The 19,877-nt window shown below is 36.1% G+C and overlaps 6 protein-coding genes across 6 annotated transcripts; all 6 read right to left on the bottom strand.

The window, feature by feature from the left end:
* Positions 1-6,324: 6,324 nt before the first annotated feature.
* Positions 6,325-9,465, bottom strand: LOC132785228 (uncharacterized protein DDB_G0271670-like). The gene is made up of 3 exons (XM_060791222.1): positions 9,090-9,465; positions 7,315-7,656; positions 6,325-6,671 (listed from the first exon to the last, which is right to left on the bottom strand). Exons 1-3 carry the CDS (start codon positions 9,463-9,465, stop codon positions 6,325-6,327), a joined length of 1,065 nt encoding a protein of 354 aa, XP_060647205.1.
* A 1,337-nt stretch (positions 9,466-10,802) lies between these two features.
* Positions 10,803-11,324, bottom strand: LOC132786776 (protein new-glue 3-like). The gene has a single exon (XM_060793428.1). It carries the CDS (start codon positions 11,308-11,310, stop codon positions 10,852-10,854), a length of 459 nt encoding a protein of 152 aa, XP_060649411.1. The 5' UTR covers positions 11,311-11,324; the 3' UTR covers positions 10,803-10,851.
* A 1,845-nt stretch (positions 11,325-13,169) lies between these two features.
* LOC132785227 (protein new-glue 3-like) lies at positions 13,170-13,526 on the bottom strand. Its single transcript, XM_060791220.1, has one exon. The coding sequence runs from the start codon at positions 13,524-13,526 to the stop codon at positions 13,170-13,172; it is 357 nt and encodes a 118-aa protein (XP_060647203.1).
* A 1,584-nt stretch (positions 13,527-15,110) lies between these two features.
* Positions 15,111-15,467, bottom strand: LOC132785226 (protein new-glue 3-like). Its single transcript, XM_060791219.1, has one exon. The coding sequence runs from the start codon at positions 15,465-15,467 to the stop codon at positions 15,111-15,113; it is 357 nt and encodes a 118-aa protein (XP_060647202.1).
* A 1,022-nt stretch (positions 15,468-16,489) lies between these two features.
* Positions 16,490-16,846, bottom strand: LOC132785225 (protein new-glue 3-like). Its single transcript, XM_060791218.1, has one exon. The coding sequence runs from the start codon at positions 16,844-16,846 to the stop codon at positions 16,490-16,492; it is 357 nt and encodes a 118-aa protein (XP_060647201.1).
* Positions 16,847-18,629: 1,783 nt separating this feature from the next.
* On the bottom strand, positions 18,630-18,986 carry LOC132785223 (protein new-glue 3-like). Its single transcript, XM_060791217.1, has one exon. The coding sequence runs from the start codon at positions 18,984-18,986 to the stop codon at positions 18,630-18,632; it is 357 nt and encodes a 118-aa protein (XP_060647200.1).
* Between the last annotated feature and the right edge of the window lie 891 nt (positions 18,987-19,877).

Raw genomic sequence — 19,877 nt, 5'->3', positions numbered from 1 at the left:
GAAACCTTCAAATTTGAAAACTTTTATCATTAAAATATACCAAATCAATATACCAAAAAAAATACTGAAATATATCAAAATGTTTTTATGGTGATAAAACTTATAATACTCCTCTATCCTATGGTTATAGGGTACAAAAATTGATCAAACTATCAAATTTATACCAAATCAATGTACCAAAAAAAAATACTGAAATATACCTAAATGTTTTTATGGTGGTAATACCCTTCTTCCCTAAGAAAGAGTTTTTTAAATTATTAAAATTTAAAAATATACCAAATATACCAAAAAATACTGAAATATACCGAAATGTCTATCCGGTGATAAATGCACTTCTTCCTATAGCTATAACTTAACAAACTATTAAAATGTAAAACTATTGTCATTTAAATATACCAAATTAATATACCAAAAAAATACTGAAATGTACCAAAAAGTTTTTCTGGTGCTAATACCATACTTCCATATGGACAGAATTTATTAAATTTTAAAAATATGTCAAATAAATATACCGAAAATATATATTAATATATTAAAAAAATACTGAAATATACCAAAATGCTTATCTGCTTATTATACCCGTTGCCCAAAACTCACTCAAACTTCATGTGCGCCACAATAAAACTGAAGTGGCTCGAGGGGTTCTTGCCCCCCCAGGACATTTATTCACACACACACATACATATACATATATATATTTGTGGATCTACTTACATCTATATGTATGTATTTATATAGAAGTCGTTTTGCCAGAGAATGGTGGCTGGCAAAAGTTGGCATAATTATTTCATTAACACTTAACAAGTGGCCCAAGGAAGCAGCCAAGTCCAAGTCCAAGTCCAACTGCGAAGTCCGGCGAACGCAAAAACTTTCACATTACGCATTTGTGTGCAATTTTCAAATTAACAATTGTTAATTTTTTGTTCTTTTTTTCGCTCTTCTTGTTGTCGTTTTCTTTTCCATTTTTTTTTCTGCGTCTATGCGAGCAACGCAGAAATACAAAAAAAAAAGAATAAACCTGACGACTGACCGTTTGCCTTTTAAAAATACATTTTTTCGCTTTTCATCCGTTTGCTCGTTTTCGCTTTTTTTGTATTTTTTTGTTAATTTTTTACTTAGCAACTTTTTTATTGCGTGTTTAGCATAATTTTTTTAATAATTACATTTTTGTGTGTTTGACCAAAAAGTGAAAATAATAAGCAACAAAGGCAAACAGCGAGAGGAGCAAAGCGAAGGCAAGGCGAAAATTCTTCTTTATTGTGCTGGAGTCGGAGCCGAAGCTGGAGCCAAAGCGACAAGTTGGCGGCGGTACGGCAAAAGTTTAACAAAGTTTATTTGCATTACTGACAAACTGTTTAATTAGGGATTTTTTTGCCCCAAGATTTTTCAATGGCAAACTTTTTTGTATGAGCTACGTGCGTCTCTTTTCTTCTCTGTCTCAGCCTCCCTTTCATTGCTTGCGTTGTGCCGCAAATATAATTAAATATTACAACACACTCAACAAATTAACAATAGAATTGTTTCTGATGGTGAGCGAGAGATAAAGCCATTTAGAAAAATATTAAATTTTTATGAAAATTACAAAATTACACAAAAAATGGAGAAGATGAATTTGGGTATGCGACTAAGAGATGATCTTTAGATGGTAACTCAGGTGTTTATAGAGCAATCAAACTGAAATTTTGGGGAATTATACAAATAATAATAAGAAGAAGATTAAGAAGAAGAAAAATATACTGTGGCACATGATAATGTCTTTAACACATATCAAGGTGTAATAATTCTAATTAATCTTTTATTTTTGTTATAATTTCCACTTTTAGAATGAAATTTGTAATCGAATTTAAGCCTGACTAATACTTTAAGTCCTCACACAGTAAATGTGTAAAAATACCTTGGCCAATCGATGAAATATTTGGTAAAATAAGGGCAGCTTGCATCGATGGCCCCATTATGGGCGTAATAGTTACAGCAAATTGAAAATTGTTGGTAAAAGCAAAGCACAAATTGAGTATTTATTCGGGCATAAAAAAGGGAAATAAATTGACGAGCCTATTCGCACATTGCACAACCAACAACCAACCACAGCCGCAGACAGACAGACAGGCAGACAGATAAGGAAACAAGAGGTTTCATTTTGATAGCAGCTGACGGTCAATCAAGTTCTGCGTTGGGCATTCAAGCATGCTGAAACTCTGACCAAGCAGTTAAGCTTTGCCATCGCATCATTGTAATTGTTAATTACTTACTAACAAATTTGTATGCCACATTCTTTTTTAGGGACTGTGGCAACACGCACGCTTGCCGATCGCAGATGTGTGTGTGTGTGTGTGTGTGTGTGTGTGTGTGTGTGTGTGGGAACAGCTGCTGTTGCCATCTTTGGGATGCCCCCATCATCATTGGGATGCCGCCATCTGCCATCTTTCGACTGCCAGCTGCCATCTGCCTTGTGCATATTTATGCTGTTAGCGAAAAATCTTGTGCGTTTTGTTCCTGTTGCTGTTGCTGATTTGTTCCTCATAGCGAACAGAAGCATTGCCGTCATCGCCAAACGACGTTGTCATGCCGTTTGGCATCGGGTGAGCTTCTCTTCTACGTCTTCTTCTTGTCTCTCTCCCTCTCTGGCAGCTCAACCAGAATGAGCCACGTCAAGTGAGTTCACAATTTTGCGTGCTACCATTTTTCTTTTTCCATTCTGTCCTCCCCCATACCACCCACCCATCCTTTGCTGCTGATAATCCTTGGCATGCAACGCCTTTATCCTGTTATACTTGTGTTCTCTTCTCTCTCATCTCTTCTCTTCGTTTCCAGTTCATGCCACTCGTAACTTTTTCATACTGTTTAATCATTAAAGTGCCACAGCAAGGTATGCTGCAAAGAGTTTGAAAGAGAAATGCAACAGGCAGCTCAGAATTAGAATTGCATTTTTTGCTGCCTTTTGCATTTTTCATTTTAATCAAAGATACTCTAAAGCAATTGCATCTTCAAGTTCATTTCACTTACAGGGTATTTGGCACATCAAAAACTTCCACTCAGTCATTCTTGAAGCTGTTGTTTGTTTGCTTTTTTTTTTGTTTTGTTTCGCCCGCTGATTTCGCTACTTAATTTTTTCGCCTTTTTTGTGCCTGTGCCATCTGTGAGCTGTATCTGTATCTGTATCTGCTTCTGTATCTGTATCTTCAGCTCACTGTGTGTGTGTGTGCTTCCGTTCTTGCTGCGCTGATTGGGCGTATTTTGTTATTTTCATGTTGGTGCAACGTCGCCGCCGCCTTCTGCCTGCTTCATTCTGCTCGGCTGTCAGTCAAGCCAACTCCAGCAGACGTCCTGCCAGCCCGGCAGCTACTCGTCTATTCTCGCTCTCTCTCTCTCTTTTTTTGCACCACGTAATTAAAACTTGAAACGCATATGAATTAGAAAAAATACGGCAACGCGACCCGGAACACACCAGACTCCCCTTTTTATAGGGAACACAGTCAGAATCAGAGAGTCAGAGAGTGAGAGAGAGAGAGAGTCAGGCAACCATTCTAACATTCTGCCATTCCGTCTCACATCGTTAACATCGCTGATTAAGTTTCTTGTCCTGTGTCACTCAACGTGATTTGAAATAAAAATTTACAGCGCCCGCAGCTCAGCTTGAATCCCTAAACTCGCATCCCGAATCCTGAGTCCTCAATCCCTAACCCTTAAACCTCTAACCCTAAAACATTAACCCGCTTGTGCATCAGTTACTTTTACTCATGTTTTACTTTATGCCGCTTGTTGTCTTTATCTTTGCTTCAACTTTTGACTCCTCTCTAACCATTGATACCAAACCCTTACAAAGATGCCCAATTCAAGTCGGCCTCTTCCTCGATGTTGTGAGAATTGTTATTTCCCCACAGCTTCGAACTCTTGGTGCTTTTCCTCAGTGTTCTTAAATATGATTTTCAAATTCCAATTAAAAGTCTAGGATTTCCACTTTTGGACCATTTGTTCATTGGCTTTTTATATGATTTTTGAATTCCAAATAAAAGTCTACGATTTTCAACTTCGCATTATTTGTTAACTGTCTTTCAATATCATTTTTGAATTCCAATTATATGTCTCGAATTTTCACCTTCAGAGCATTTGTTAAAATATGCATTTTTTAATTCCAATTATAAGTCTAAGCTTGCCACCTTAGAAGCATTTGTTCACTGTCCTTAAAAATAATTTTTGAATTCCAATTATAAGTCTAAGATTTCCACTTTCGAAGCATTTGTTCACTGTCCTTAAATATGATTTTTGAACTCCAAATGGAAGTCTAGGATTTTCACCTTCGAAGCATTTCTTCACTATCTTAAATATGATTTTCAAATTCCAAATACAAATCAATTCAAATATAAAACATGCATTTTTTTAAAGAATTTCGATTTCAATTTAGGTTTTTATTTTGTACAAATATATCTTACATTTTTTTTTGGCTGTTAGCTACATCATAATATTCATTTTTTTCACAATTGAAAACACACTTTAGTTAACCTCTGCGATTCCTGGAACTTCTTCTATTTCTTTAACCCGATCTCCTCCTGTTGGCTGCAGCTCTTCTCCTGGCAGCAGCCCTTTTCTTGGCAGCTATCCTCTTCCTTCTGGCTGCCCTCAAACGTTGCAGTTTCAGTTTAGCAAGCCTGCTCTTCAACCTTGCCACAGCAGCAGCCAAAGCGCTGGAGCTGGAGCTGGAGCTAGAGCTAGAACTAGAGGCGGTTGTGGTTGTGGTACTGGTTGAGGTGCTGGTGGATGAATCTGAATCTGAATCTGCAGACGATTCTGTGGAAGTGGAAGTGCTAGATTCAGTAGTTGTCGTCGTCGATGACGATGTCGTCGTTGATACTGATGATGACGTCGAAGAGACATTATCCAAGCAACTGGCCAGGATAACACAGCCCACAATTATCGTTAGGATTCTCATGTTCAAGTTGAGTTGATGTCCAAGTGTGATTAACTGAAATTTGAGCTGTTCTTTTTATAGATAGACAGCTAACAACTAAATTTAGATACAAGATCATGTGTCACACTTCTATTGTGAGCGTAGAAGTTTGAGCAAATGCCCTTCAATGGAACGTTTTAATATTTACTCAACTGCTGACCGTGAAAGAACTTTGGGACAATGCACAACACAAAAAGGAAACAAGGAGCTTCTATTTTTACCCAACTTTCATTGAAAAATGTGACTGACAACAAGGCTAAGCTTTGCAAAATTAGATAGAAAAGAAAAGCCTTTGTCTCTCTTTATATTTCGCAGACACAATCACGACTTTGAACGTGAATTAAACAAAACCAGATGTGTCTGCTCAGACACATTATAAAAGTAGGTAAAATGCTAAATTTCAGGTTAAAATTCTAAAAAAAATTTAGAGGGCATGCAACAGAACAGAAAAGAACTCCATTTTGTTTAATTTGTGAGAAATTTATTTTTATTCATACACTAAAATTATTATACGAGCTACCCATAGGGTAGAAGGGTATTATAACTTTGTACCAGCAGGAAGAAGGAGGCATCTCCGACCCTATAGATTATATACATATATTCTGAACTCGTCTCAGCCAGTATAGCCATGTCCCTCTGTCCCTCTGTTCGACTGTCTGTCTGTCCGCCCGTATGAACACTTAGGCCTCAGAGACTGTAGTAGATAGAGATACCATTTTCTTTGGCAGTCATTGTTATAATATTTATGCAAAATCGATAAAAATCGAGTAATAAACGTACTTTTGAAGCTTTTTTTTTGGTACATACAGTATTAACTATAGTCTTTATGATTCCTGAATATTTGTTTGCGATCAGATTAAAATTATAGGAGTTCTTAGAGTTATTACTTCCTACGGGTCTTAGTTGCTTTGGCTGACAATCTGGTATATTTTGCACTCTATGTAGTAATGCAGTACTGTAACAATATACTTAAAATAGCCGTTAATATATTTTAAAATTTTTGTGGTATATGAATTTGGTATATTTTAAAATATATGATTTTACATTTAATAATGGTATATTTTAAAACTAATACAACGCTTTGTCGCTATGTGGTCAAAATGAGAAGCGGGTAGAAATAATAAGATTGGTATATTTTATTCTATATGGTATATTTTCTATGGAATGGTATATTGTTAAATTAAATATAATTTATATACATATATTATATTTCTTTATTTGTGGGTATATTTTATTTATTATTATTAGTGGTGCTGTCAGGTAGTAAAATTAGGCAAATTGAAAATATATTCAATGTTCTTTGGTTCATGAGTTATTTATGAGTGAATTCCGTTTAGCCTCTGCGATTACTTCTTCTGATTGCAGTCAATCTCGTAGAATCAGACGATCTCCGAGAAGATGATGATCTTCTGGAAGCACCTGATCTGCCGGAAGTATTTGGAAGCAGCTTCTCTTCTGGCTGCTCTTTTCTTGGCAGCAGCCTTACGCTTGGCAGCAATTCTTTTCCTTCTAGCAGTCCTCAGACGAGCCAATCGCTTCAGTCGAGCTAGCTTTATTTTCAGCCGAGCCAAATCTGCTTCAGAGCTGGAAGTGGTGCTGGTGGTATCAGATGAGTCCGTGGTTGTGGAAGTTGTGTCTTCAGTCGTTGTTGTGGTTGTGGTTGACGTAGTTGAAGTCGTAGAGGTACCTTCGGCATGCTTAACCAGGCAAATGGCCAGGATTTGTTCTTTTGTTTATAGCCGCTCACATACTACAAGCGTCTTTTAAAGTTAAGGCAAAATGTGATTGACAACAAGGCTAAGCTTTTCAAAATTTGCTAACATGAAAAGCCTTTGTCTCTCTTTATATTTCGCAGACGTAATCACGACTTTGAACGTCAATTAAACGAAACCATATGTGTCGGATCATGCGCATAATAAAAGTAGGTAGATAGTTTTAGATATGTTCCTACTGTCGAAGCAAATCAAGAAACGAATAAAGAAAAGTGTAACTTTAAAGATGAAACACAAAACTCGCTATAAAGACGACTGTTTTTTATGACACGCAAAAGTTTGCTTGCGATCGCATAAAAAAACTTAGAAAACTTCAATTTTATATAAATAAAACACCTTGGTATATTTTGTACACTATGGTATATTTTGTACTCTATGGTATATTTTGTACACTGTGGTATATTTTGTACTTCATGCTGTTTTGTTAAGTCCAATATAATTTTGTATTTAAAGAAAAGATTTTAACGATGAAGCTGCTTTCAGATAGTAAAATTTAAGAATTTGAAAAGGCAATTAATGTAAATTGGTTCAAATGTTAACATAGTTAAGAATGAATTCATTTTATTTAACCTCTGCGATTCTTTCTCCTGCTTGCACCTGATCTTGTAGAAGAAGACGATCTTCTGGAAGCAGATGCTCTTCTCCTGGCGGCCCTTCTCCTGGCTGCCCTTCTCCTGGCGGCCTTTTTCTTGGCAGCAGCTTTACGCTTGGCAGCCGCCTTACGCTTGGCAGTTGCTTTCTTTTTAGCGGCCCTCAAACTAAGCAATAGCTTCAGTTTAACTAGCTGTTGTCTCAGCTGGGCCTGAGCGGCAGCCGAGCTCGAAGTGGTGCTGGTTGTATCTGATGAGTCCGTGGTTGTGGAGGTTGTGGCTTCAGTCGTTGTTGTTGTTGTCGTCGTCGTAGTTGTGCTGGCGCCTTCGACGTAATGTACCAGACAAACTGCCAGGATAACACAGCCCAGAATTATCGTTAGGACTCTCATACTCAAGCTGAATCGATGACCAGATGTGATTTGCTGAAATTGAATCTCATCTTTATATAGCTAGCGAAAAATCAAAATTTCTGCAGCTGTTACAATAATATACAATTAACAAACATATTATTATAAAATAATTTGAGTGGTAAAATATTCTTCGCTTTACATAGTTCAAGCAACTTTCGAGGTCGAGTGAATGCCCTTCAATATTTACTCAACTGTTGGACGTCAAAGAACTTTCAAATAATGCGCATCGCAAAATAATGCTTAGAGCTGTTATTTTCACAAACAACATTTTATGTGCAATTGGGCTAAAAATAGAACCATTTGGTTTTAAATATACTAAATATAATATACAGCCATAAAGTACTGAAGTAAACAAGATTTTCAACGTAAATAAAACAATGACGTACGTGTTCTGGATAGTCTACTGACGTAATGAACTTCGTCATTTAAAAGGAAGTTGTTTTTGGCATGTGGTATTAGTTTTATAAATTTTACAATGGCGAAACGTAAAAAACTAGAAACTGTGAGACAAGCTAGCTATATATTATGATATATATAATAAAATTAGTTTGACATTTTGACAAGCCCTCTCCCCAAATTCTTTTAGAAACAGCAAGTTGAGTTAGAAAGCTACAGTCTAGAGTGCTCGATTGAAAGATACCATAAATATACGAAAAATATACCAAATATAATATTTGGTATATTGATATTGCATTTACATTAAAATGTAAATATTCAATATGGTATAATTTTCAATCAATATACCAAACAATTATTTCAGTACATTTTTGGTATATTTTTTTGATGCGTGTGTTATAAAATAATATACCAAAAATAAATATATATAGTATAGCAATATATAGTATCAAGATATATGTAGTATCAAGAGAGATACCATAAATATACGAAAAATATACCAAATATAATATTTGGTATATTGATATCACATTTACATTAAAATGTAAATTTAAAATATGGTATATATTTTTGGTATATTGTTACCAAACAATTCGTTCAGTGTATTTTTGGTATATTTTTGATGCATGTGTGACAAAATAATATACCAAAAATAATAATATATACTATAGTATATATAGTATCAACACAATATACCAAAATACATTGAAATATACCAAAAGGCATAATTGCTACAGGAATATACCAATGACATTACACCCCTGCGCCTAAAAACTGTTTTACCATATTTAAACACAAAATAATTTTGTAAATAACTGCCAAGTTTGCAATTCGTACAGACTTCTGTTATTCCTTTCAGTAACACACCAATAAAAACTGACAAATTAAGTATTGCTGCACTTAATGTTTATTGGTTCATATTCAAAAGTTCGATATCTTTAAGTTCACAACACAATCCTTCTCCTGGTAGTACCTTCTCTCCTGGTACCAGTTGATCTCCTAGCAAGCCTTCTCCTTTCGGCAGCCAAAAGCCTGCGGATTCTCCTTCTCTCTCTGGCAGCCCTCAGACGTTCCAAACGTCTGAGACGCTTCAGCCTCCTTCTCAACCGTTTAAGTGCTGCAGAAGAGGAGCTAGAAGAGCTGGAGCTAGAGCTAGAGCTGGAGCTTGAAGTGGTACTGGTAGTGTCACTAGATGATTCAGTAGTAGTTGTGGTGTCGGAGGAGGATTCCGTGGTTGTTGTTGTTGTTGTCGTTGTAGTAGTAGATACTGCCGTGCTGGCGCCTCCTGCGTGCTGCACCAAACAAACAGCCAGGATAACACAACTCAGAACTAACGTTAAAGCCCTCATATTCCCGCTTAGTGGATGACCAAGTATGATTAGCTGCAAGTTGACCTGTTCTTTATATAGCCAGCTCACTTGCGAAATTTCAAATTTCAAATTTCTGCAGCTGTCATAATAATGTAGCCTTCAATAGAGCCATTTAATATTTACTCAACTGTTGGCCGTAAAAGAACTTTTGGACTACCGGTTAGTGCCAATTTTCCATTCCGTATTTTGCATATTTTGATGTTTCTGGGTTTTCCTAAATTATTTAGAATGAAAAATCTTTTGTTCCCTCATATTAGGCTCGTTAAAATTTGCCACAAGTCGAGTACGCAAACATTATTTTTTTTTATACCTATTTTTAAACTAAAACATATGTGTTCGCCAAACTAGCGGTAGACTGTGACGTCACAAAACGAACTGTGTCATTTTAGTGGCTTATTCTTTTAAATTATATTTCTTTGATGGAGTTTGCAATGGCATAACGTAAATAAGAGGCCGCCAAAAAAACATCTTAAAAATAATGGTACATTGTATAACAAAGTGACACACTAGGTTCTCGTTTGAAAAGAATTAGTTAATAAAAGCACACTTTATATATATGTAAATATTTATCACAAAAGAATAATAACATACTAAAAAGTAAAATAACAAATATTAATGACAAAGTCGTAGGGGCTCGCCTGTGATATACCCGCTACCCCATTTCAAAAAAGCGAAACAGTGTTTAACCTAATATACCAAACTTAGTATATCAAAAAAAAAAAATCCTGAAATATACCATAACAGAAAATACCATGGATTAAAAAATATACTAGATTTTCAACCACAAGTATTAAGCGAAACAGTGTTTTACTTAATAAAAACAAAACTTAGTATACCAAAAAATATCCTAAAATATACCATAAGCTATATTTCCAATATACTATTCCATGCAAAATATACCATGGAATATAAAATATACAGGATATTCAAACAAAATATACCATGGATTAAAAAAATATACTAGATTTTCAACCAAAAGTATTAAGCTGCAGCCAGTTTTTAGTATATCATGAATAACTTAACTCTTAGGTGGTTATCTAAAAGCAACCAAACTTTCAGGTATCAAGATTGTTCTTATTATTGCGTTAAAAACCGCAACAGAAGTCTTATTTGCGTGGACGGAAGAAAGAGAAACTAAATCTAAAAACAAACTCTATTTGCGTGCAATAATAACAAGAGTTGTCAAAAAAATGTATCTCTATCTTTAACAGTCCACTAAATCGCGGTGTTCCTACATTAATTGATTGGACTGAAGTATAATATAATACCCTTCTACGGGTAGCTGGCTTAATCATTTCAAGATGATAATTTTATGCTGCATTCAATGTTTATTGCTTCATATTTAAATGTTCGACATCCTTAAGTTCACAATACAATCCTTCTCCTGGTAGTACCGCTTCTCCTGGAGGTACCGCTCCTCCTAGAGGTACCGCTCCTCCTGGAAGAACCGCTCCTGGTACCAGTTGTTCTCCTAGCTAGCCTTCTCCTTTCGGCAGCCAAAAGCCTGTTGTATCTCCTCCTCTGTCTAGCCAACCTCAGACGTTGCAAACGCCTGAGACGTCTCAGCCTCCTTCTCAACCGCTTAAGTGCTGAGGAAGAGCTAGAAGAACTGGAGCTAGAGCTAGAGCTGGAGCTTGAAGTGGTGCTGGTGGTGTCACTAGATGATTCAGTAGTTGTGGTGTCAGATGAAGAGGAAGATTCCGTGGTTGTTGTTGTTGTTGTTGTCGTTGTCGTCGTAGATACTGCCGTGCTGGCGCCTCCTGCGTGCTGCACCAGACAAACAGCCAGGATAACACAACTCAGAATTAATGTTAGGGCTTTCATGTTCACACTGAATCGATGACCTGGTATGATTTTTGCAATCTGTCCTGAGCTTTATATAGGCAGACCGCATACGGAATTGAAAATCGCTGCACCTGTCATAATAATCTCTAAGAACTCCTCAAAAGAGTCATTTAATATTTGCCCAACTGTTGGCCGTGAAAGAACTTTTTGGCAATGCAAAACGGGTTGTTGCCATTTTCACATAATATTTTTGCAAAGTTTCGTGGTTTTTCCAAAATAAGTTAGTATTTATGCTTTTGTTATGGCACTTAAGGCTCATTATAATTTGCAACAAAGCGCTTTGAGCGTCATTTAAATGAAAGCATGTGTCTTTTTTACAAAGGTAGAAGAAGGCTGAGATAATTATATAATAATTTTGCCATTTTAATAGCATGTTATTTTTCTTGAAATTTTAGTTGTTTGAAGGATTTAGTGTTGGCATAACAGCAAAACACGAAGCAGTTAAAGAATATCAAGTATACAAAAATAATGGTATTAATACCAAAGTGCAACGCAGGCGAAATTATAGTTTGGTAATTATGATAACTTGATTTCTAATTAAAATGTAATATAAATAAATACATATAAGGAAAACTTCCATTATAAAAACTAGAATGAAATCGTTTGGATCTTAAATAAATCTTGAAACAAGATCTTGTTCTAAATAAGTTAGAAAATACAGGAAGCTATCAATTTGATTTTCTGATAAAATAATAAGAAATTTAAAAGGCTATATTATATATATAAATATAATACTACATTCAAAATCTAGCATGAGGTACAAACTATACCAGAATGTCTTCTAAAAATTTAAATTATTTCATTGTTTCGTAGTTGACAGAAATAACGAAATTACAGAGTTTTTAACTTGTTTTTGTACCCTCGATGAATTATTATAATATATTCAAAATATACCATAGAGAAAAATATATACCAGTTTGTCAGCTCAAGCAACGAAGACCCGAATGCCGAGCTGCATTTTGCGTATTGCAAAACATTGTTATTTTTTTAAATAACATTTACAACTTTTATCTAATTGCAACCAAATTTTCAGTATCATAAATACTGTGTTGTATGTATAGATTCGATTCCTTATAATTTGCGGGGTTAGAAGTGGTAAAAATCTGGTAAAAATCTGAAACAAACTTGATATCCAAGCAACAATAACAAGTGCTGTCGAAACAAGTAAGAAAGCTACAGTCGAGTGTACTCGACTGTGAGATACCCGCTACCCATTTTGAATAAAATCAATATGTTTCGCGGTGTTATTCTCAAAATATACCGAATATACTGCATAATATTAAAATTATACCAAATGGTATATTTGGTATATCGATATAGTACCGCATTCAAAATATACCAAAGACGGCACAATATACCAGATTGTCAGCCAAAGCAACTAAGACCCCTAGTAAGTAGGCGTTTTTGCCCATACAAAAGTATTTCCTTAATAACTCCGACATTTTTTTCTGATCGCAACCAATTTTTCAGGAATCATAGCTACTTATTATTGTATATACCAAAATTCGCACATCTAGCTTTAATATTACTTTTGTTATTATTGATTTCAAGGAGCGGGACATGGCTAGATCGTCTCGGCTGCTGACACTGATCAACAATATATATATACTTTATTGGGTCGGAGATGCCTCCTTCTACCTGTTACATACATTTCCTGCCGGCACAATGTTATAATACCCTTCTACCCTATGGGTAGTGGGTATAAAAATATATTCCACTCTCCCTTGCGGGTATTAAGATTTCAAGTTCACAAATTAATGCTGCAATCATTGTTTATTGGTACAGGAAAAAATGATTTTGTTTAGCTCTCAACACAATCCTTCTCCTGGTAGTACCGTCTAGCCTCTGTTTGCGCGCCTTCTCCTCAAGAGAGCCCTCAGTTTGCGTATTCTCCTTCTCTCACGGGCGGCCCTCAGACGTTGCAAACGCCTCAGACGTCTCAGCTGCCTTCTCAACCGACGAAGAGCCTTGGCAGCAGCACTAGAACTAGAGCTAGAGCTGGAGCTGGAGCTTGAAGTGGTGCTGGTGGTGTCACTAGAAGATTCAGTAGTAGTTGTGGTATCCGAAGAAGATTCTGTCGTCGTGGTTGTTGTTGTTGTCGTCGTCGTAGTTGTTGACGAGCTGGTACCTCCGGTCTGCTGCACCAGACAAACAGCCAGGATAACACAGCTCAGAATTAATGTTAGGGCCTTCATGTTCACACTGAATCGATGACCAAGTATGATTAGCTGTAATCTGACTTGATCTTTATATACCCAGCTCACATACTGGATTGTAATTCTCGGCAGCTGTCTCAATATGTAATAGAATCATTTAGTATTTACTCAATTGTTGGCCGTGAAATATCTTTTTGGTAATGTACAATGAGAAGTCAGTTTCTCATAACTTATTTTACATATTTTCGTCAGCAAATAGATTGGATTTTCCAAATCAAGTTAGTACGTAAAATTTGTGATCCGCTTTCAAAGTCAACTAACAGAAAGTACGACAACTACAGTCGAGCACACTCGACTGTGAGATACCACTACACAATACCAAATGTTGGGGTATTATTCCAAAATATACTGAATTAATATACCGAAAAGGTACTGAAATATAGCAAAGGCTAACATATAATTAAAATATCAGTATACTACGACCTTTAAAGCAACCATAAAGTACAAAAAATATCACATCGTCAACAAGACCAAAGAGCAGACCGCAGCAACTATTTTTGCCATATTAATAAAACTTCTAAAATTTGTATATAAATCGTAAAGATTTCAGTTCTGATTCTACGCACCAGAAACACAGGCACATTTTATGGAGGTACAAAGATATAATAACCTTCTACCCTATGGGTGACGGGTAAAAAGCAAAACAGTGCAGTATTATCTTTAAAACAAGTACGAAAGCTACAGTCGAGTGTACTCGACTGTGAGATACCCGCTACCCATTTTGAGTAAAAGCAATATATTTTGCGGGTCTAATCTCGAAATATACCAAATATACTGCACAAATTCTAAAAATATACCAAATGGTATATGTGGTATATCGATATAGTACCGCATTAAAATATACCATAGACGGCACGATATACCAGATTGCCAGCCAAAGCAACTAAGACCCCAAATAAGTAGGCGTTTTTGCCCATACAAAAGTATTTATTTAATAACTTCGACAATTTTTATCTGATCGCAACCAAATTCAGGAATCATAACTACTATAGCTATTATTGTATATACCAAAATTCGCAACTCTAGCATTAAAATTACGCTTGTTATTCGAATTTATTGACTTGCGGGGGCAGAGGTGGGCGTGGCAAAAATTTGAAAAAACTTGATCTGCGTGCAAACATAACAAATGCTGTCGAAAAAAAAATATAGCTCTATCTCTTATAGTCTCTGAGATCCAGTGTTTCATACGGACGGACGGACAGACGGACATGGCTAGATCGTCTCGGCTGTTGACGCTGATCAAGAATATATATACTACGGATAGCGGGTATAATGAATGCAACGTAAAAGCAATGTTTATTGCAATCAACAATTTATTTGCTTTTTCACTTATCGAAATCTAGTGTTCAATACGAACAGACGGACAGACAGACAGATATATTGCAGTACAGACAGAAAGACGGACAGATGGGTAGAGGCTATTAATAACCTTATACTCTAGTGGTATCGGTTGTAAACATTTAAAGTAAACAAATTAAAATGATGTTGCATTCAATATTTATTGGTACAAGAACAAGTGATTTTGTTTAGCTCTCAACACAATTTTTTCCTGGTAGTACCTGTCTAACCTCTGTTTGCGCGCCTTCTCCTCAGGAGAGCCCTCAGCTTGCGGATTCTCCTTCTCTCTCTAGCAGCCCTCAAACGTTGCAAACGCCTCAGACGTCTCAGCTGCCGTCTCAACCGCCGAAGAGCCTTGGCAGCAGCACTAGAACTAGAGCTAGAGCTGGAGCTGGAGCTTGAAGTGGTGCTGGTGGTGTCACTAGAAGATTCAGTAGTAGTTGTGGTATCCGAAGAAGATTCTGTCGTCGTTGTTGTTGTTGTCGTTGTCGTCGTAGTTGTTGACGAGCTGGTACCTCCGGTCTGCTGCACCAGGCAAACAGCCAGGATAACACAGCTCAGAATTAATGTTAGGGCCTTCATGTTCACACTGAATCGATGACCAAGTATGATTAGCTGTAATCTGACTTGATCTTTATATACCCAGCTCACATACTAAATTGTAAGTCTCGACAGCTGTCTCAATATGTAATAGAATCATTTAATATTTACTCAACTGTCGGCCGTGAAAGATCTTTTTGGTAATGCAAAACCTCTTGTTGCCATTTTCACATAATATATTTTTGCAAAGCTTCGTTTGCAATAAGGTTTTTGTTATGGTAATTAAGGCCTCATTATGAGCATCATTTAAGTGAAAGCATGTGACTTTTTTAAAAAGATAGAAGAAGGCTTAGAAGTCATATAATGTTTTCATTTTAATAACATGTTATATTTCCTGAAATTTTAGTTGCTTGAAGGTTTTAGCGTTGGCATAAAAGCAAAGCTAAAGATAGTTAAAGAATATTAACTATATAAAAATAAAGGTATTTATAACAAAGTGAAACGGGAGCGAAATTATATTTTGGTAATTATTGCAACTTAACTCCTAATTAAAATTGAATATATGTTTACATAGAAAGAAAACATTCATTACATTGAAACGAGATCTTGTTCTAAAAAAGGTTTAAACTACCAAACTGATTTTCTGAGAAACATATAAAAGATGTCTAAGCATATATTGGGTATCTTGATATATTTTTATTTTACTACATTCAAAATGTAGCTTAGCAAATTGTATTCCAAAGGAATTAAGACCCGACAGCAGCAGACGTTGTCTATATAAGATTATTATTTATTTTAACGAAATTTTCAGGAATCATAAATACTGTAGTTATAATTATATGTATCGATTCGATTGGATTCTTTTCGATTTGCGGGGTCAGAAGCAGAACAGACAGAAAGTCGGACGGATGGGTAGAGGCTAATAATAACCTTATACTCTAGTGGTATCAGTTATAAACATTTAAAGTAAACAAATTAAATTGATGTTGCATTCGTTGTTTATTGGTACAAGAACAAGTGATTTTGTTTAGCTTTCAACACAATCCTTCTCCTGGTAGTACCGTCTAGCCTCTGTTTGCGCGCCTTCTCCTCAAGAGAGCCCTCAGTTTGCGTATTCTCCTTCTCTCACGGGCGGCCCTCAGACGTTGCAAACGCCTCAGACGTCTCAGCTGCCTTCTCAACCGACGAAGAGCCTTGGCAGCAGCACTAGAACTAGAGCTAGAGCTGGAGCTGGAGCTTGAAGTGGTGCTGGTGGTGTCACTAGAAGATTCAGTAGTAGTTGTGGTATCCGAAGAAGATTCTGTCGTCGTGGTTGTTGTTGTTGTCGTCGTCGTAGTTGTTGACGAGCTGGTACCTTGTGCCTGCTGCACCAGACAAACAGCCAGGATAACACAGCTCAGAATTAATGTTAGGGCCTTCATGTTCAAACTGAATCGATGACCAAGTATGATTATCTGTAATCTGACTTGATCTTTATATACCCAGCTCACATACTAAATTGTAAGTCTCGACAGCTGTCGCAATATGTAATAGAATATTAATATTTGCTCAACTGTTGGCCGTGAAATTTCTTTTGGGCAATTTACTACGAGAAGCTATAATTTTCTCACAATCTATTTGACTTATTTTCGACTGCAAGAAGATTGTGTTTTCCAAATCACGTTAGTATATAAAATTTGTTTTTGGGCAATGACATAAACATCGCTATGAATGCCAACTAAAAACAAGTAAGAAAGCCTGCTATAAACCACTATAACATACCTAATATTGAAAAAAATATTCTAAAAATATACTAAATGAATTTTTTTTAACAATATACTAAAATATACGGAAGACTATATTTGGTATATCTATATATAACTATATTCAAAGTATTCCAAAGAGTACAAACAAGTAAGAGCTACAGTCGAGTGTACTCGACTGTGAGATACCCGCCACCCATTTTTAATAAAAGAAATATATTTTGCGGTATTTTTCTCAAAATATACAGAATATACTGCACAAATACTAAAAATATACCAAATGGTATATTTGGTATATCGATATAGTATCCCATTCAAAATATACCATAGACGGCACAATACACGAGATTGTCAGCCAAAGCAACTAAGACTCCTAGTAAGTAGGCGTTTTTGCCCATACAAAAATTATTTCCTTAATAAATTCGACAATTTTTATCTGATCGCAATTAAATTTTCTGGAATCATAACAACTATAGTAATTATTATATATAGAAAATATACCAACTCTATCTTTAAAATTACGCTTGTTATTCAATTTTTTTGATTTGCGGGGGCGGAAATGGGCGTGGCAAAAATTTGAAACGAACTTCATCTACGTGCAAACATAACAATTGCTGTCGAAAAAAAAATTATAGCTCTATCTCTTATAGTCTCTGAGATTCAGTGTTTCATACGGACGGACGGGCAGACTGACAGACTGACAGACGGACATGGCTAGATCGTCTCGATTGTTGACGCTGATCAAGAATATATATACTTTATAGGGTCGGAGATGCCTTCTTCTACCTGTTACATACATTTCATGTCGGCACAAAGTTATTAGCTGAATCATATAGACTGTAGTTATGACTGTAACTACTAATCACGATTCAAACTATTAAATTATGAATGCTATTTTATATTTTCGTTTATCTACGAGCGACATTAACAAATGCTTATAGTTGATGAGATCCAGTGTTTCATAGGACAAATGACAAATGACGCCATGTCGATTCAGCTCTAGACACTGATCAAGAAAATATATATATTTTATGGGGTCAGAGATGACTCCTTCTGCCGGTTACATACATTTTCTTGAGGAGCAGAGTTTTAATACCTATCTACCCTATGGGTCACGGGTATGAAATAAAAATCAGTGGAAGTCTATTGTTAAAATTAGTATACCGCAAAAATACTGAAATATACTATAAATACTGCCACATGAAAAATATTCTATGTTTTGCCAAAGATACGAAATTGTCATGCATTTAAGCTAGTTTTTCTAGTATAAAATTATTTCCTGAATCATCCGATCAGCAACACTAACAAAACTTGTAGAGGAAAAAATAAAAATATATTCCTCTCTTCCTTGCGAGTATAAACATTTCAAGTTAACAAATTAATGCTGAAATCATTGTTTATTGGCACAAGAACAAGTGATTTTGTTTAGCTCTCAACACAATTCTTCTCCCGGTAGTACCGTCTAGCCTCTGTTTGCGCGCCTTCTCCTCAAGAGAGCCCTCAGTTTGCGGATTCTCCTTCTCTCTCGGGCAGCCCTCAGACGTTGCAAACGCCTCAGACGTCTCAGCTGCCGTCTCAACCGCCGAAGAGCCTTGGCAGCAGCACTAGAACTAGAGCTAGAGCTGGAGCTGGAGCTTGAAGTGGTGCTGGTGGTGTCACTAGAAGATTCAGTAGTAGTTGTGGTATCCGAAGAAGATTCTGTCGTCGTGGTTGTTGTTGTTGTCGTCGTCGTAGTTGTTGACGAGCTGGTACCTCCTGTCTGCTGCACCAGACAAACAGCCAGGATAACACAGCTCAGAATTAATGTTAGGGCCTTCATGTTCACACTGAATCGATGACCAAGTATGATTAGCTGTAATCTGACTTGATCTTTATATACCCAGCTCACATACTAAATTGTAAGTCTCGACAGCTGTCTCAATATGTAATAGAATCATTTAATATTTACTCAACTGTCGGCCGTGAAAGATCTTTTTGGGAATGAACAATGAGAAGTCAGTTTCTCATAACTTATTTTACATAGATGGGGTTTTCCAAATCAAGTTACTACGTAAGATTTGTGTTCCGGTCTAAACACCGCTTTGAAAGCCGTTCTTACTTGTTGTTAAGTATGTTAAAAAGACTATAGTCGAGCACAGTCGCCAATGAGATGCCATCAGATGCCATCATATTGCGGTATTATTCTAAAAAATACCGAATAAATTTATCAAAAAATACTTATATATATTTTCAATGCTTTAATTGGTATATCTATATACTACTACATTCAAAGTAATACATAGAGTACAAAATATACTAGATTATCATCGAAGCCAAGGAACAAATGGGTTTGCCGAAAAAATACCAAAATACACGGAAGGCAATAATTGGTATATCTATAAAGTACACCCGACTGAAGCAGCCGTTTTTTTTTTGCAATAATAATATAATTTTTATCTGAATCATGAGGACTGTAGTTATGATTGTAAGTACCATAAATTGCGAATCTAACTTTAAAATTCCGCTTGCTCTTTTATATATTTTTATACCCGCTACCCATAGGGTAGAAGGGTATTATAACTTTGTGCCGGCAGGAAATGTATGTAACAGGTAGAAGGAGGCATCTCCGACCCTATAAAGTATATATATTCTTGATCAGCGTCAACAGCCGAGACGATATAGCCATGTCGGTCTGTCCGTCTGTGTGTTTGTCCGTCTGTGTGTCTGTCCG

Source organism: Drosophila nasuta, chromosome 2R (assembly GCF_023558535.2).
Source record: "Drosophila nasuta strain 15112-1781.00 chromosome 2R, ASM2355853v1, whole genome shotgun sequence".
In the NCBI taxonomy this organism is placed as follows: domain Eukaryota; kingdom Metazoa; phylum Arthropoda; class Insecta; order Diptera; family Drosophilidae; genus Drosophila; species Drosophila nasuta.
This window is presented reverse-complemented; position numbering and strand designations above follow the sequence as displayed.

Excerpts from the sequence above, each read along its gene's own strand:
- LOC132785228 (XM_060791222.1), bottom strand. The coding sequence starts at position 9,465 with ATGAGGGCTTTAACGTTAGTTCTGAGTTGTGTTATCCTGGCTGTTTGT. Across the intron at positions 7,657-9,089 it reads AACTGGTACCAGGAGAGAAG|TTTGTCTGGTACATTACGTC; the intron begins GTACTACCAGGA and ends TTATCCTGGCAG. Across the intron at positions 6,672-7,314 it reads GTCTTCTTCTACAAGATCAG|AACAAATCCTGGCCATTTGC; the intron begins GTGCAAGCAGGA and ends TATAAACAAAAG.
- LOC132786776 (XM_060793428.1), bottom strand. The coding sequence starts at position 11,310 with ATGAAAGCCCTAACATTAATTCTGAGTTGTGTTATCCTGGCTGTTTGT.
- LOC132785227 (XM_060791220.1), bottom strand. The coding sequence starts at position 13,526 with ATGAAGGCCCTAACATTAATTCTGAGCTGTGTTATCCTGGCTGTTTGT.
- LOC132785226 (XM_060791219.1), bottom strand. The coding sequence starts at position 15,467 with ATGAAGGCCCTAACATTAATTCTGAGCTGTGTTATCCTGGCTGTTTGC.
- LOC132785225 (XM_060791218.1), bottom strand. The coding sequence starts at position 16,846 with ATGAAGGCCCTAACATTAATTCTGAGCTGTGTTATCCTGGCTGTTTGT.
- LOC132785223 (XM_060791217.1), bottom strand. The coding sequence starts at position 18,986 with ATGAAGGCCCTAACATTAATTCTGAGCTGTGTTATCCTGGCTGTTTGT.